Source organism: Gopherus flavomarginatus, chromosome 10, assembly GCF_025201925.1.
Source record: "Gopherus flavomarginatus isolate rGopFla2 chromosome 10, rGopFla2.mat.asm, whole genome shotgun sequence".
Taxonomy (NCBI): Eukaryota; Metazoa; Chordata; order Testudines; family Testudinidae; genus Gopherus; species Gopherus flavomarginatus.
The window spans coordinates 50,786,360-50,802,724 of record NC_066626.1 but is presented as its reverse complement, the minus strand read 5'-3'; the positions used below and the strand labels follow the sequence as shown (position 1 = coordinate 50,802,724).

The 16,365-nt window shown below is 45.4% G+C and overlaps 1 protein-coding gene across 5 annotated transcripts in view; it reads left to right on the top strand.

The window, feature by feature from the left end:
- The window catches only part of PKP4 (plakophilin 4), a 212,063-nt gene that overhangs the window by 90,210 nt on the left and 105,488 nt on the right, over positions 1–16,365 (top strand). For 3 of the 5 annotated variants that reach the window (XM_050969182.1, XM_050969181.1, XM_050969180.1), the window contains exon 3: positions 1,148–1,260. In XM_050969182.1, coding sequence (XP_050825139.1) covers positions 1,148–1,260 — 113 coding nt within the window. Of the gene's footprint in view, positions 1–1,147; positions 1,261–16,365 lie in introns of those variants that run through there. The other 2 variants (XM_050969184.1, XM_050969183.1) reach the window with 1 other exon arrangement.

Here is a 16,365-nt window from a genome sequence, read left to right as displayed (position 1 = left end):
CATAGCAAGGTATGAAACTCATATATAGTCTGACGCTATGAAATACATTTAAAGAGCTACAGTTCTTTGATAATTAACTTTTTAAAAATACCTATATAGTCTGACTTGCATTCTTAAACACTATTTAAAACAGTATTTCAGTATTTAAAGAATGCATAATGGATATGGAATTTAAATTGCAAATACTGTACAATTGCTCAGATGGAGCCCCTTTGCTGGCTTACAAAGCTGTCTAAATACAAGTAAAATGTCTCTTCCTATAATATGGTTTGTTTCCCTTGATATAGTGCAGATTGCAGAGTATCATTTCTATAGAAAATCTCTTTAGCTTTTAATATCCCTTGTTAGCACTACATTACAAATGACTGCATTTTTGATAGTGGGGAGGGATGATGCTTATATGGCAGAGAATTATAACAAGACTTTGTCTAGAATTAAAGTGCTTTTTTATAGCTTTCAAAGGTGAAAGACTGTCTCTGCAACATTTCTGTCAACCTGGAAACTGTACAATAATTAATGTATTTGAGATTTTTAGTGCAAAAATCACCATGTACTGTACATTCGCTCCCCAACTTACTCAAGCGTTCCGGAATACCTTGCGTAAGTCGAATTTTGCGTAAGACTGGAAAGTATCTCTGTCAATTACGCGACCCCACCCACCCACCCCCAAAAAAAAAGCTTACGAAACTTTTTCTGTAAATGCAGATTTCCATAAGTCAGGTTTTTTTAACCCGAGGAGCATCTGTAGTTGATGTTTTAAAGCTCTACAGTTGAGAACAAGTTGTAGTATTGTGCGATATGCGTCAGTTACAGACACTGCTGAGGAAGGTGTATTGTAAACCACAATTTGTTAAAGTGCTGAAGCAGGGCAAGATATTGAAAGAGTTGAAATCATGGTATAGATAGAAGCAGACCTGAGCATCTTTTCTTTCTCTTTTTAATAGAAAAGATTAAACCAAAAGATACTACAAATATTAAAGAGCTGTAAAATCACACTGTGTGTATTATTGTGATTATAGATTATTTCAGCTAATTAAGAGTCACACCAAGGCAAAATTTTCATGTATAATGATTAGTGTTTCAGTGTTGATGTACACTAAGTACTTTTAACTCTAAATGCCTTATTTTTTTTATTTTGAAATCACAGGAGCTCCAGTTTCAAAGACTCACCAGAGAGCTGGAGGTGGAAAGGCAAATCGTTGCCAGTCAGCTAGAAAGATGTAGGCTTGGCGCAGAATCACCAAGTATTGCCAGCACAAGGTACAGGCCTTCATGGCTTTATTTTCTACGTACCCCCAAGTTAAATGTTTTATTCAGTTGTCTTGGGTGCTACGAATAATTCTTTTCTATAAAAGTTGTTCGGCTTTCATTACTGTATTCAGCATTCAACAATGCTGTCTCACTAGAGCTGGTATTAAAAAGGCCTCTTGCTTCATTGATTATCTTTCAGAGCAGTAAGTAAAGCTTTAATTTTGCTTGGGTTTTCCTAAGTCATAACACAGTAGAGTGGAGAAGTTATCATGTTGATGTTATGGACTTGAAAAAGCAATTGTGCTAATTTATGTATTTGCAGCAAATCAGTAAACTAATGGCTTCAATAACTATTGATATAATTTACAAGGGTATAATATTTGTACTGAATGTGTGTTTTCAAATACTTCTCAGATATTGTCCAACAGGGAGTACTTCATTTATAAATATTTGCACCCAGATGCAGCTCTGTGATTTTTGCCGCACCAAGCATGGCAGTCAGGCAGCCTTCGGCGGCTTTTCTGCAGGAGGTCACATGGATTAGGCAGTGGGTCTGTGGGAGATCTGCCGTTCAACGCCTTTGGCATACCCACCGCCGAAGCTGCAGGACTGGCGGACTTCCCACAGAAATGCCGCCGAAGGCTGCCTGACTGCCACCCTCATGGAGACCATCAGGCCACCCCCCAGAGCTTGCTGCCCCAGGCACGTGCTTGCCACGCTGGTGCCTGGAGCCGCCCCTGTTTGCACCAAAGTCAGGGTGTTATTTCAACATAAATCCAGACAGCATGCTCACACACATACAGTACAGTAATTGTGTTACAACATTTTTTTTGGATAAGGTTATCTAGTTTTAGTCATCTTTTTTAAAAAAGTATTTTCTTTGCATTTTGTTTCTGAAAATTCCTTATATATGCATACTTTTGAATATTTTAATGTAAAACATAATTCTGTATGTTTGACACAATGTAACAATAATTGTCAGTCATCTTAAAAAAAAATCATTCTGCATATTGAAGAATTACAGTCATCACAGTACACTTTTTTGTGTAGTTAGAAATGTTTTTGGTTATAAATGTGTATGAGTAATTACAGATCCTCCAGAAAATTAGGTGATTGGCAGCGCTTGAAACTGAAGCCTGTTACATTTAACACTCACTATTAAGGCTCTTAACATGCTCTTTTATTAAATAACTGTACCTAGGCTTCCACTTACAATGAACCTAATAATTAACACTCACCTAGGGAGCATCTTCTTAACACCTATTACTGTTTGTTTTGAATTCATCTTTGTGTTTCTCTACTCTTCAAACAGTGCCTTCAGTTATGATTTGGCGTGATCTCCTTTTATGGAGATAGTGTATTTAATATGTAGAAATGCTAATTTTATCTATGGCTAGGGTGATTATACGTCCAGGTTTGGCCAGGACAGTCTCCTTTTTAAGCTCTGTCTCGGACATCATGACTTTTTTTTCACAAAACTGGGCGTTTGTCCCATTTGATCTTGCCCTAAGAGGAACATTTGGACAAGAGCAAACAGGACAAATGTCAAGACTTTTTTGACAAAAATGGACATCTGTGATGTCAACTCGAGGTGAGCGGCAACACATAGTGTGGCTCAGGCCACCTGGCATCGACACTTACTCAGTGTCCCTTTTTCTGTATGGGGAAATATGGTTCCCTATCTATGGCCTTTCCAAATTGTTATTGAGAGAGGCCAAAAACACCTCTCTCAATATAAGGCCAATTACACAGCTCATTTGAGATCATCTCTTATTTCATATTTGAAATACTTCACCTGTCACTTGACAGTATTGTTACTAACATAAAATTAGTGTTTCTACTCTGTGTAAGGCTTTGATGCATACAAAAACACCTTGCATGTGGAAATATACATCTTTTTCAATCTTCCCCATCTGTTTTTCAGTTTCTCTCTTTCTTACACATGCACTCCTTTTAAAAAATAAAGAGATCTGGGTCTTTGCACTGCCTTATAAGCTAAGCAACTAGAGCTCTATTGCCACATGAAGGAATGAGTTCTAAGGGTCCCACATTCAACATGTCCTGCCTCCAGTTACCACTCATTAAAGTCCAAGTTCACTTCAGCTGCCATTTCATTTCAAAGGGAAAGACATTATCTCAGTTAAGGCCTCTTAAATGTTTAAGGCTCAAGCTTTAAGAGTTTTCCAGAAAAATAGTCCATGCCTTCATTACATCCAAAAGAATCAGGATGTCAGTGCAGGTGTTGAACTGACATGGTATTATTTATTCAGTGACATATGGGTAATATATTCCTATCTCCTACTACCATCAACCAGACAGGAAATCACATTTTGCATTAGACGTAAATGCAGTTTTATTTATCTTTCGGTTCTTTCCATTGTAGTTTTTAATAAATGACCATTTACATAATTAAGCTAATGAGGCTTAGGAGGGAAAAATAACACTTAAATTAAGCCCGTTTCTTGTATTTGGTATATATAAATAATGAGTCTAGTAAAAATCTCCAAGCACATACATTTTCTGGGGGTATTTGTGCATAGTTTTTTCATAGCTAATTGTAAAGGTACTGTACACATTTTTTGACAGTCTTGTGATGTCTGATTTGAAATATTTGATTTGATACTTTACCAAAAAACCCTTAATTGAATAGTAATCCAAAGATTTTTGTTGTTAATGCTTCATATTTTCATTGTATGGAATCCAAGATCACTTGTCCAAGAGTATACCCCAAGGAGCTTTCATGGCAGTTATGGATATCAAATCAGAAGAGTGTTATTCTTAAGTTTACATTGACACAAACACCACACTTCATTCTGACCCCTTTTTTTCTTGCTTTTACAATTGCACAGGACGCTGATTGAGGGCGTAATCCTCTGCTACTCAGAGAGTGTAATGCTATGTTACAGTTCACAGGGGGTATCATGGTATAATTCTCCACTCTGATCCTTAGCGTCCAAAAGATGGGGTACCAGCATTAATTCCTCTAAGCTTAATTACCAGCTTAGTACTTGTAGCGTGGCCACCAACCAGGAATTCCAGTGCCTGGTACACTCTGGTCCCCCCAAAACCTTGCCCAGGGACCCCCAAGACCCAGACCCTCTGGATCTTAACACAGAGAAAGTAAACCCTTTCCCTCACCATTGCCTCTCCCAGGCTTCCCCTCCCTGGGTTACCCTGGAAGATCACTGTGATTCAAACTCCTTGAATCTTGAAACAGAGAGGAAAATCCACCTTCCCCCTCCTTCTCTCTCCCCCTCCCAGACTCTCCCTGAGAGAGAAAGTAATCCTAACACAGAGAGAAAATAATCTTTCTCTCCCCCTTCCCTCCTTTCTCCCCACCAATTCCCTGGTGGCTCCAGACCCAGTCCCCTGGGGTCTCACCAGAATAAAAAAAACGATCAGGTTCTTAAACAAGAAAAGCTTTTAATTAAAGAAAGAAAAAACAGTAAAATTTCTTTGTAAATTTAAGATGGAATATGTTATAGGGTCTTTCAGCTATAGACACTGGGAATACCCTCCCAGCCTAAGTAGACAAGTACAAATTAAAATCCTTTCAGCAAAATACAAATTTGAACTCCTCCCAGCCAAATACACATCTGCAAATAAAGAAAACAAACATAAGCCTAACTCTCCTTATCTACCTAGTACTCACTATTCTGAACTTATAAGAGCCTGTATTGGAGAGATTGGAGAGAAACCTGGTTGCACGTGTGGTCCCTCTGAGCCCCCAGAGAGAACAACAACCAAAAACTAACAGCACACTCAAAAACTTTCCTCTCTCAAGATTTGAAAGTATCCTGTCCCCATTTGGTCCTCTGGTCAGGTGACAGCCAGGCTCACTGATCTTGTTAACCCTTTACAGGCAAAAGAGACATGAAGTACTTCTGTTCTATTAACACTTAACTATCTGTTTATGACAGGGGGACACTTGGATAAAAATTGGGGGTTGGATATTACATCCTGTAGCTACGAGATCCACCTCTTTGGTTCATTTATTGTCTGCTATCACCCATTGAATGAAATTGAGAACATGCTGCTTCTGACCCAATTCAAGGTTGCTGGCATTTACAGAACAGCTGTAGATGCAAAAGCCAGCTTTTTCTGGGGCCAAGTAACAAGCACTGACTACTGGGATCATGTAATGCAGACTTGGGATGACTTGCAATGGTTGCAGAACTCTCAGATGCTCAAGGCCACATTCCTGGGTCTGCATACTGAGCTTGCCCCAATTCTCCAGCACAGGGACTCCCAAATGAAAGTTACACTGACGATGGAGAAGCAAGTAGCCATTGCACTGTGGAAACTTGCAACTCTGGATTGCTAGCAGTCCGTGGGATATCATTTTGAAGTTGGAAAATCCACTGTGGATGCAAGTGGATCCATTGTCATGGAAGTATGCAGGCCCATTAGTCATCTCCTGGTGGATGGAACTGTGACTCTTGATAATGTTGAGGACATAGTGGATGAGTTTGCAGCAATGGGTTTCCCCAACTGTGGGAAAGCAATAGACATCATGCATATCCCTATTGTGGCACCGGACCACCTTGCCACAGAGTGCATCAACATAGGGTTACTTTTCTATTGTTATGCTAGCATTGGTGGATCTCTAGTGATGCTTTGAAAGTGTATGACACTTGCATTTTTAAGAATGTAGAACTCTTCAGAAAGAATGCAGGACTCTTCAGAAAGCTACAAGCAGAGATGTTCTTCACTGACCAGAGGATTACCATTGGCAATGTTGAAATTCCATTAGTAATCCAGACCACCCCTTGTTCCCTGTACATTAACCACCTCATAAGCACCAAGTGCCAGGTGCTGCCTCCTGGAAGTCATGCTTAATGGTTGGAGCTGAGATTAAAGCTGTATGTAGGGTCGGGATTGAGGTGAGGGTTGGCCTGAGTGTAGTGCTGGAACTAACAAGGTCAGAACCCAGATGAGAGTCCATAGGCTAGACAAGTACTATAGCCAGAGTCCTGACACAAGCCAAAAGTCAAAGCTAGGGGTCAGGAGGTAGAAGCAAGGCTAGAGCAGGTCAGTAACAGGACTGGAGGTCAGAGTAGGGTCAGGACAAGGCTGGAACAGGGCTTAGGCAAGGCTGGGAGTCTAGAGAGTGTGTTACACTGGGAAGTAGTAGGAGGGTTCCTGGCTGTGTAGTGCTGTAGAACAGACTGATTTGCAGTTTTAGTGGGGTTGGGGAAATACCTGAGCCTGTGGGTCACCTGACCCAGGCTCTGCTCAGGGACAGGATGCTGCCACATGACTGGAGTCTTTTTGTGGAAGGGTAAGTTAGTGCAGCTGAGTCATTGGCGCATGCCTGAGTGATGACTCGGTGTGACTCTGTTGGAGGGGCACCTATTGAGGTTGGGTCCACCTATATCTGAAGGCTCCTCCTCCAGGCTAAGAGGAGGAACTATTGAACCCAGTACTCAGGTAAATTCAAGGGGCAACAAATGAGAAAGCGGGCACAAGAAGTGTCGAAATCAGGGAGCCAGAAGGGGGGACTACTAGCAGAGAACCCCAGACAGCACCTCACTGCTCCTCAAAGGCATTCAGGGAGCCAGTAGATGCAGCTCAGAGGAACTCTGCCCCGATGCATGACTTCAGGGAGAAGTGGAAATAGGCCCCACAGTCACAGAGCATCTCCCCATTCAACAGCCCTCCTTCTCTTATGATGGACAGCCACTTTGGCCAGTGCCAGGAGAAGGTTGACAAGGAGATACCATGACTTCGTGGGCCAATGGATGGGCTGTGCAGAGAAGTGCAGCAAGAACCTGAGAAGAGGGTTCTGGGGAAGCCAGAAAAGGGGCTGCAGCCTTGCTCACTCAATGTAAATGTGTGCCAGCATCTCCTTCACATCGCAAAAAGGGCAAGTGTTGGGAGTATGATGAATTGCACCAAATACATGCCTATGCTCTTGGCTCCATGAAGGAGCTGCCAACTAATATTCCCAGCGGGCTGAGGGTAGAATACTGACTGGCCTACTGGGGCTCCTCATCCTCCACAGTTGGAAGGAGGTCCTACCGCTTGGTATTGAGGCGGGACAGGAGGATGAGGAAATTACGAGTATGGAGCACGAACACACACATTTGTTTTCTAGGCGCGGTTCAGAGACAGACTGGCTGCAGGTCATGCAGCCGGCTAAGGTGTTGCGGAGTGGGTGGCCGGGGTGGGGCTCACAAGGTAGGGACCCAATGGCGAGGTCCGGAGGGCAGCTAGGGAGTACCCTCCCACAGGACCTGCTTGAGAGGCAAAGCAGTAAGGCTGACCTCACCTTCTGGAGTATACCTGGTGGACACAAAGGATGGAGAGCCCCATGGGCTGACTGAGCACCAGGGGTTCTACTCAGTCCCTCTAGTTATAGTCCAGGAGGCCTCTGATCCTGGTGGCATCAGCCAGGACCAACCTCTGGTGCACTGAGGGGGACTCCACCACTTGCACATTGAAATGGGGGTTGTGTAGCAGGGGCTCTGTGAGGAGATCTTCCCTCTCGGCAGTCGCCACTGACCTTGTCGCCAAGACTGGCTTCCAGGTTCTGAAGAGGTCCTGGTAGAAGACCAGCAGCTCAGAGAGGTCACATGAGAGACTCCTCAGATGGAGGCAGAAGAGCTGGTAGTCATATCAGTGCCCTTGGAGGCACTGAAGAAGGTATGCACTAACGTGCTCCATGCCAGACTACCCACCCCACAAAGGAATCTCTGCAAGGCCTGGAAGCAGGAGATGTTCACCTGATGGTTGAGGCAGAGCAGACGCTGTCCACCTACTCCATGGGGACTGGAGGAGGGGCAGGGGAGGGAGCCTGCCACAAGTTGGCCCTCTGAATTTCTCAAGCATGAGCCATCTACAAAGAAAATGAGTTCGGGATTAGACAAGGGGATATCCTGTAAATCAGACCTAGGGACAGACAGCTCTGCAGTTATGGAAAGGCAATCGTGGGGCTCTCCATCTTCCACTGTGGGTAAGAGGAAGGCGGGATTGAGCACTGAACATCTAGTCAAGGTAATGTGAGCAGCATTTAAAAGGAGCATTTCATACTTAGTGAGCCGAGAATTGGAAAGATGCTGGGTTTTTCCTTTTGTAAGCAGAGCCGTAACTGCATGGGGAACGGCTACGGTCAGAGGGCTTCCTATCACAATAGAGGCGGAAGCCTCCACAAGTATTGCAGCAGCCGCTACTGATCTATGGCATGGGGGTAATCCTGCGGCTATGGGGTCCAGCGAGGAGCTGAAATATGCAACCGGTCTATGCTTATCCCTGTGTAGCTGTGTGAGGACCCCTTGAGCTGAGCCCTCCCTCTCATGGCAATACAAAGTGAAGGGCTTCTTATAATCAGGGAGACCTAAAGCAGGCGCCTGAGCCAAGGCACTTTTAACCTGAAGAAAGGCTTCTTCGGCCTCATTAGACCAAGGAATGGGGTCAGGGACCTTATTTAAGGTCAAGTCCTGTAAGGGGTGAACAAGAGAGGCATCGCCTGGGATCCATTGTTGGCAGTAGCCTGCCATACCAAGGAACCCTCGCATCTGTCTTTTTTTGCAGGGCTTAGGGATCTGAAGAATGGCCTGGACCCGTGAAGGGGACAAGCCTCGCTTGCCGGCTGAAATATCATGTCCTAAGTAATGTACTGCGAGAGAACAAAGTTGTATTTTAGATTTGGGTACCTTTGTGGCCCTTTTGAGCTAACGCTTGAAGTAGGATTAAAGTGTCAGTTTTAGAGCCCTCCAGGGAGTCGGAGGCTAGCAGCAAATTGTCTACATACTGGACTAAGGTGGAACCCATAGGGAACCGAATATCATCCAAATTCTTTTTCAAGATTTGGGAAAAGATGATAGGAGATTCGGTGTAGCCTTGAGGCAACCTAGTCCGGGTGTATTGAACTCCCTGATAGGTGAAAGCAAATAGATATTGGCTATCCTTATGAATGGGGATAGAAAAGAAGGCAGAGCATAGATCAATCACAGAGAAATATTGTGCAGTTGGAGGAATACAGGTGAGGATTGTAGCGGGGTTCAGGACCACTGGAAAAGTGGGGAGAACAGCAGCATTTATAGCATGAAGGTCCTGCACAAACCGCCAGGTTTGTTTGCCGGTGTTTCGCACCGGTAAGATTGGGGAATTACATTCACTAACTGTCGGTATAATAACTCCTTGTTCAAGCAATGCAGAAATCACAGGGCGAATTCCACCCTCCGCTTGTTTAGAGAGAGGTATTGTCGGATTTTGGGAAGAGGTTTTGCTGGGTTCAGACGGATTTTCACCGGCTGGGCAGAGCCAATACGCCCGACCTGGTTAGCGTGCTCAGCCCACAAGGTGGGGGAGACTTTTGCCAGCAGTTTCTGTTGCTACAAGGAAGGGCTGGGGTCAGTGTCCTCCACAGGGGAATGCTCCGTTTGAAGAAGGGCTAATACGTCATTGTGAGCTGGGTCAGGTACTTCCAAAAACACCCCATCAGGGGAACAAAAGATTGTACAATTCAATTTACACAGCAGATCCTTTCCCAGTAGATTAACCAGAGAACACGGACTCAGAAGAAAAGCATGGTGAGCTGAGAGGGGACCGATAGACACAGAGAGCGGGGACGAAACAGGGTGGGGAATAGGAGTATTACCCACACCTATTGCTGTCACCACATCTGAGGACAGAGGTACAGAGGGAAACTCTTGTGCTCTAAGAGTAGATCTAGAAGCTCCAATGTCGATTTAAGCATGGAGTAGCAACACCATTTACCAAGCAAGATACTGTAGGGCCGGTCTGGTCGACCGAAAGGAGTGGGGCGACGACGTTACTAGTCTTCTGGCTATCCTACCAAGCAAGGGGTGGAGGGGGAGGAGCAGGGGCCGGTTGTTCCTGTGCCCCCGCCAGGCGAGGACCTCGTCTGGGAGGCCGTACAGGGCAAGTGGGGCAATCCTGGATAAGGTGGCCCTCTCGCTTACAATGGGTGTAAGTGCGCTGTGGGCACTCAACTGTCCAGTGGCCCTCTTGTCCACACGTAAAGCAAGCCTTTGATCTCAGCTGGCGGCCCATTCTAGGCGGGGGCAATGCCTCCGCCTTCTCAAGTGCCTGTTTTTGCCTAGATGATTTTTTACTAGGGCCCTGCATAGTTTGTATTTGCAAAGCCATAAGTTTAGATTCGGTTTCATCTTTCTTCTTTTCTAATTGCCTATAGAAATGCTGCTCCTCAGCTAAAATTCTTTCCAGATCTTTTCCCTCCCAATCCACCACATTTATTCTTAACTGTTCTCCCACCTTGGGTAGGAGCCCTTGCACAAAGGCAGCTACTACTGCCTGCCTCGCTGTTTCTTCGGCGTTATCAATTCCCGAATACCGTTCGAACACATGCTTAATGCATTCCAAATAATCAGCTGGATTTTCTCCCTTATTTTGTTTGCATGCATTTATTTTTGTCCAATCTGTTTTCTTAGGGCAAACGGAGAGGACTTCCTTGACCAGGGCGACCCTCTAGAACCTGTTATGTCAATCTTTCCCCATTCTCTGGCCACTCGGCTTTTTCATAGAGACATTTGAGTGTCTCCTTAGGCAGCATGGCTCTTAAGAGCTGGTCCATGTCCGCCCAATTAGGATTATAGCATCTGATCACCATTCGTGGTTGTTCCTGAAATTTAACTGGGTCCTCCCTGATCTTAGGGAATTTATTGATCAGGCTATATAAGTCTCCTGGTGACCAGGGGGCATGCACTGTTACTAGCTCCCCCCTTTCGCCGGGCAATTCTCTTAGTGGGAGGAGGCCAACAGTTTGTGTCTCTCCCTCCTTCAGGATTTTCCTAAAGCGGGTATTTTTAGCTACGCAGTCTGGAGACTGTAGGAGGGCTTTGTATTTAGGTGATGTTATAATATCTTTTATTATAGACAGCCTACTCGATAACCGACGTAGCGGTGATCGTTCTTCCACAAAAGCTAACTCAGGATCCGCAGTCATCTCCTGTAGATCCATTGAGACTTTCTGCCTTGGTTGCCAATCTATTAAATCTGTCTGTTTGTTCAGGAGTTAATTTAGGGCTCACAGGGGAGCTGGGGGTTGAAGAGCCAGCATGCTCATGCCCTGCTTCCTCACGAAACGAGGAGGAGCCACCCCCCGACTCCGGGTCTGATTGGGAATCCGGAGTGGGTCCACAAGACCCCGGTGGGGGGGGGGGGTTGTGAGTTGTATGGAGGTGGGCCACCCCGTCGTCGGCATTCCACAAACAGATCAATTAAATCATCGGACGGGGCTGTGGGCAGTCTTGGAGCTGGGACTCGCGGGTTCGGCCTAGAAGGGCAAAGGGGTACCAAGCCGGGTGCGAACGGATTGGAGAGTTTTTGGGCAGCGTCTAATTTCTCCTGCGCCTCTTTTAATTGGACCTTCAGTTTTTCCTGGGTGTCCTTGAGACCCCTCATTTGTGACTCCTGACGGCGTTTTCCCATCTCATCATGCCATTCAAAGTATGCATCAAACTGTCCTTGGGGCACGGCCTTAGCCAGAAGTGCACCCCTCAAATGCACAATCCTATCTAAATCAAAGCTTCCCTCTAAGGGAAACTGCAGTTTTGGATCATCCCTGGTATACCAATTCCAATTTTTCAAATATTTACACGTCGACGGACTACGATGTACGTACATATATGCAGCAGGTGTGCCTTTTGGTGGGACTGGAATCTGTTTAGATCCAGCAGCCCCCATTCTTACTTCAGCCTGCTTTCACTCAAGCCACACACACAAGGGAACGCTTAATGGATTACCACGGTTGTAACACCAGTGGCCTCAATACCTGCCCTGGGCAGGGGAGAAGGGGTAGTGTAGTGTTTTCTTGTGGACCGAAACCACAACTGGAGACCTGCAAGGGAAAGAGGCAAGGGGAGGGGCGGGCCTCCCTAGGGTTTCACCCTAGCGGAAAACTGGAGACCTGTGGTCCCCGCATGCCTGTTGCCAGCCCAGAGCGCCAGCCTTCAAGCCAACAATGCTTCTGAAGGTATAGACACAGCAGTACGGTTTCCTGGGGCTTCCCTCCTCTCCAAGAAGGGAAGGGAGCTTATGGCTCTGAGGGGCAAAGAGAGGAACCCTGCGGTCCTATAGAGGACAGTACTCGAGGAGCAGTCACAGGGTTATAGGTCGTGGAAGGGAAGGAAAAAGGGACGGGGAACATGCACGCACGCACCTCAGCTGGGTAGCCACTTACCAAGGCCTTCCAGCTGGGGAACTTCACAATCTCTCCAAGCTCAGCTGTGGGGCTTGCTTTCGAGACACTCTTGGTCACGAGCTTTCGCTTTGCAGGAGGCTCGGGGCGTCTTCCCACAGCTGTCACTCACACTGACCGCTTGGCCGTCACATACAGGCACATTCTTGACATAGTCTTCAAGGCTAGAACACTGACCGAAACGGCAGCGAAACCCCGGGTCCCCGCCAACCTGGAGGAAAGGGGACCCCCGATCAACTCCCAGGGCGCTGTAGCCCAAGAGCGGATAAGGATTCTACGGACCAAAGGAGCGCGGTCCGGGGATAGCCGGCAATACCTTCTATGAGGACCTCAATACCCTTACACCCTGAGCCTTTGAAAACCCTTAGAAAAGGGCCCCAGGTTTATCCTTAAAACCAAAATTTCCTTAAGCAAACCTTGGAAACCAAAATTTCCTTTAAAACCTAAAAACCTTTAAGAGCGTCAGATCTGTTTGAGGTTAAAAGTTGGATTCCAGCTTCTGATTTACCCAAAGCCGGAGCCTGCGGGCCAGTTCTCCACCAAACCCCAATAGAGATTTCAAAAGGTCTCTTACCTCTCAGGCGGGCCAAGGGTTTGGGAGGAGACTGCCCGCGGTCCTTCGGTTCAGGGAGTCATTCTGTGGAATCCCAGACGAGCCCCCAAATTGTTGTGGAAAATCGACCACACCGTTGAATTTGAATCAGACAGCCTGAGGCTTTCTTTATTGATTACGAGTGTGCACACAGGGAGACAGCGGTTCCCTACGCAGAGGGAAGGCTAATCTGCCCTTTACAATTTTTACCCAGCTTTTAAAACTTAAAACCGCAAAGCATCACCCAGTAGTACATTTGATATATTCCTTATTTGGCATTTTGCACAGTTAATATTGCGGAACATAATTGATAACTTTCCTTATATGGCTTACCTATTGCAATTCCAGCAGCGTGTTTCACAACCTTCCTGTTATTCTCTTCAGGGTGGTCGTGTGGGTCTAACTGTTATGTGACCCGTGACTTTGCCTTTACCTTAAGCAAGCACTTATTGCTACACTATAACCCACCAAGCTGCAATGTGTTTCCCCCGGGGCCTCTCCTGGTACATTTCCAGACAGTGTATTTGAGTAAACAACTTTTGGGGAAATGAAGGGTACTTTGGCTAAGGCTAGTTGGCTAAAGGCTAGGCCTACAAAATTATCTTGACAGCCTGAAAGTCCCTATTATGCAGGGAATAGTAGGAAAGCCCCTTTTAAGGAGTAGGTTATTTTCCCTACCAGTATGCACTAACGTGCTCCATGCCAGACTACCCACCCTACAAAGGAATCTCTGCAAGGCCTGGAAGCAGGAGATGTTCACCTGATGGTTGAGGCAGAGCAGGCGCTGTCCACCTCCTCCATGGGGACTGGAGGAGGGGCAGGGGAGGGAGCAGCCCTAGTCTGGCTGTGGGTTTGCCCCCCATGAAGAAAAGATTCAACTACCGGCTCAGCAGGTGCAGAATGACAGTTGAGTGTGCTTTCAGTAGATTGAAGGGCTGCTGGCATTGTTTACTCACAAGATTGGATCTGAGTGGGAAAAAAATCCCAGTGGTTATAGCTCCCTGCTGTGAACTTCATAATAGCTGTGAAGCAAAGGGGGGAAATTTACTGCCTGTGTGGAGGTAGAGCAACTGTCTGTGGAGTTTAAACAGCCAGACACAAGCTCTATCAGAAGAACTCAACACAGAGCTATATTACTTAGAGAAGCTTTGAAAGAGCACTTTTAATAGTGATCCACAGTAATGCAGTGCGGTGTACTGGGCTCTGCCTCGCCCTGCTGTTATGGAGCCTGTCAAGAATTATGCTGGGTTTGGTGTACGTTTATGATTATTACACTGTTTATCACTGATGCTATGGGTTGTGTCACTTTGTACAGTAACAGGTAAGTAGGTGGTTTCACAACTGCTAGACACTTTGCAGCATATATTGTGAACAAATAGAATTTTATTCAGCAACAAAATTAGTGCAAAGAAAATTCTGTACAAGCTAAAAGCAAATACATTAATAAATGTGTGGAACAGAACTTAACAAGTGGAAAGAACACTGATGTCCATTTTACCTACACAAACAGCAACCCTGGCTCTCTTAGGTCAGTGTATGTGAAGCTCTGATTCTCCTTAACATACTCCGGGTGGAGTGGTAGGGATAAGGATGCAGCCACTGATACCACATGGAATATTGAAGTGGGGGCATAAGGAGGTGCTGTAATGGTGTTTTCATAAATTGCAAAGGGGGGCAAGCTTGTGATTGTTGAACCTGTAGGTCCCCAAGAGGTGGTAGCATCTGTGTTTCCTGCCAGAGAAGACCTATTATGTCCTGGTGCATCACTTTCTGCCTTTTCCTGCTGTGATACCTAGGCTTTTCTCCAATCCGCTCTTTCCTTCTCCAGGTTATCTGCAATGTTCACCCTTCAGGCCCTTTGCTCATAGTCTGATGCAGCACTGGCTTGCAAGATTTCATTGAACATGTCATCCCGAGTCCTCTCCTTTCTCCTCCTTGTCTGGTTCAGGGGATCCACAAGTACGGAGGGGGATCCCCTCAAGGCTGCAACAGCAGCAGCTGTAGATAAAATACACAGAGGTACCACTGTCAATATAGTCACAATGGAAAGTAAAAGTAAAGATTCAGAACTCACTACTTTTGCTCTCCACAGCTTTTAAACAAGACATGTTTAGTGATGCTTCTGCTTCAGAGTGCTTGTTCACTGCACCACTCACAGCACCAGCCATGGTGAGTATGGCCCACCAGGGATGAGGGAAATGAGGAGGGAATTGCTCGGTTGCATGAAACTATGAATCTAGGGCAATAGTACTGAATATAAGCACCATTTGCCACAGGCAGTGGTGATTTTTGCTAATATCTTGCTCCTGAGGGTAACAAAGGTACAGAAAGCACAGGTGCTGCTGGCCTTCCGAAGTCATCCAGGCCCATTTGCTGCTCGCCTGCATAGTACAATGGTACCCAGGGCCGGTGCAAGGATATTTTGCGCCCTAGGCGAAACTTCCATCTCCCCCCCCCCCCCCCCCCCCCAAAAAAAATCACTTACATTATACACAATACACGGTCACAAAATTGTGCCCCAGACCTTTTTTTTTTTATCTGCCATGAGGCTGCATCAACTGTAAACGAAAAAAAAATGAAATTTTATTCCTATCAGTCCTTTTTCTTGTTCACTATTAAAAGTAAAGGATAGAGAATGCATGTCACTTACTATAATTAACTATTTGAATTTCATCAACTGTTTGACGTAAATATTGATTAAGAGATCAAGATGACTTTCAAGCTTAAGCCTGAGTATTCAAGCCTTGTTAGGTTTATGTTGCAACCATTACACTAAACAAAAGCACAGATGTAGACAGATCTTATCCTACTGGTGTAACAGCAACTGCTCTGGATAGGATCAAAAAGTTGTTCCATATCAGGGGTTGTCAAGTTTCTCAGAGGCATTGTGGTCCAGGTTTGTTTTAAAGAAATAGACCCCTATCCTGCAATCACTTATGCAGGAGGTATCTGTTAAGATGTTTTGCCTTGTTCTACTTTACCTCACTTGAGATAGGTGCAATTCAAGCATCTGACAAAATAATAGGAGAGCAACCTTCCAAGTTAGTAAGGAAAATATCTGGCTAGTACAACCTAGGATCCCACTATTGTGCTGCTCTGCTAGAAAGAATGATAAAAGATTAAAGTTCACAGAAGGTATAACTCCAAGGTGCTCCAAGCTGTCCAGCTAATCCTTGAATGTTACGTTGTAAGAATTCACATGCAAATCCCATTTGCTTGATTCGAAAGAGGAGGCCATCAATGGGAGAGGCCTGGGAGCTCTAGAGATATTAATAGTTCATGTCTGTTCCAGTATTTAGTATCAAATCAGGGCTTTACCTGTCAGCAAACAACCACC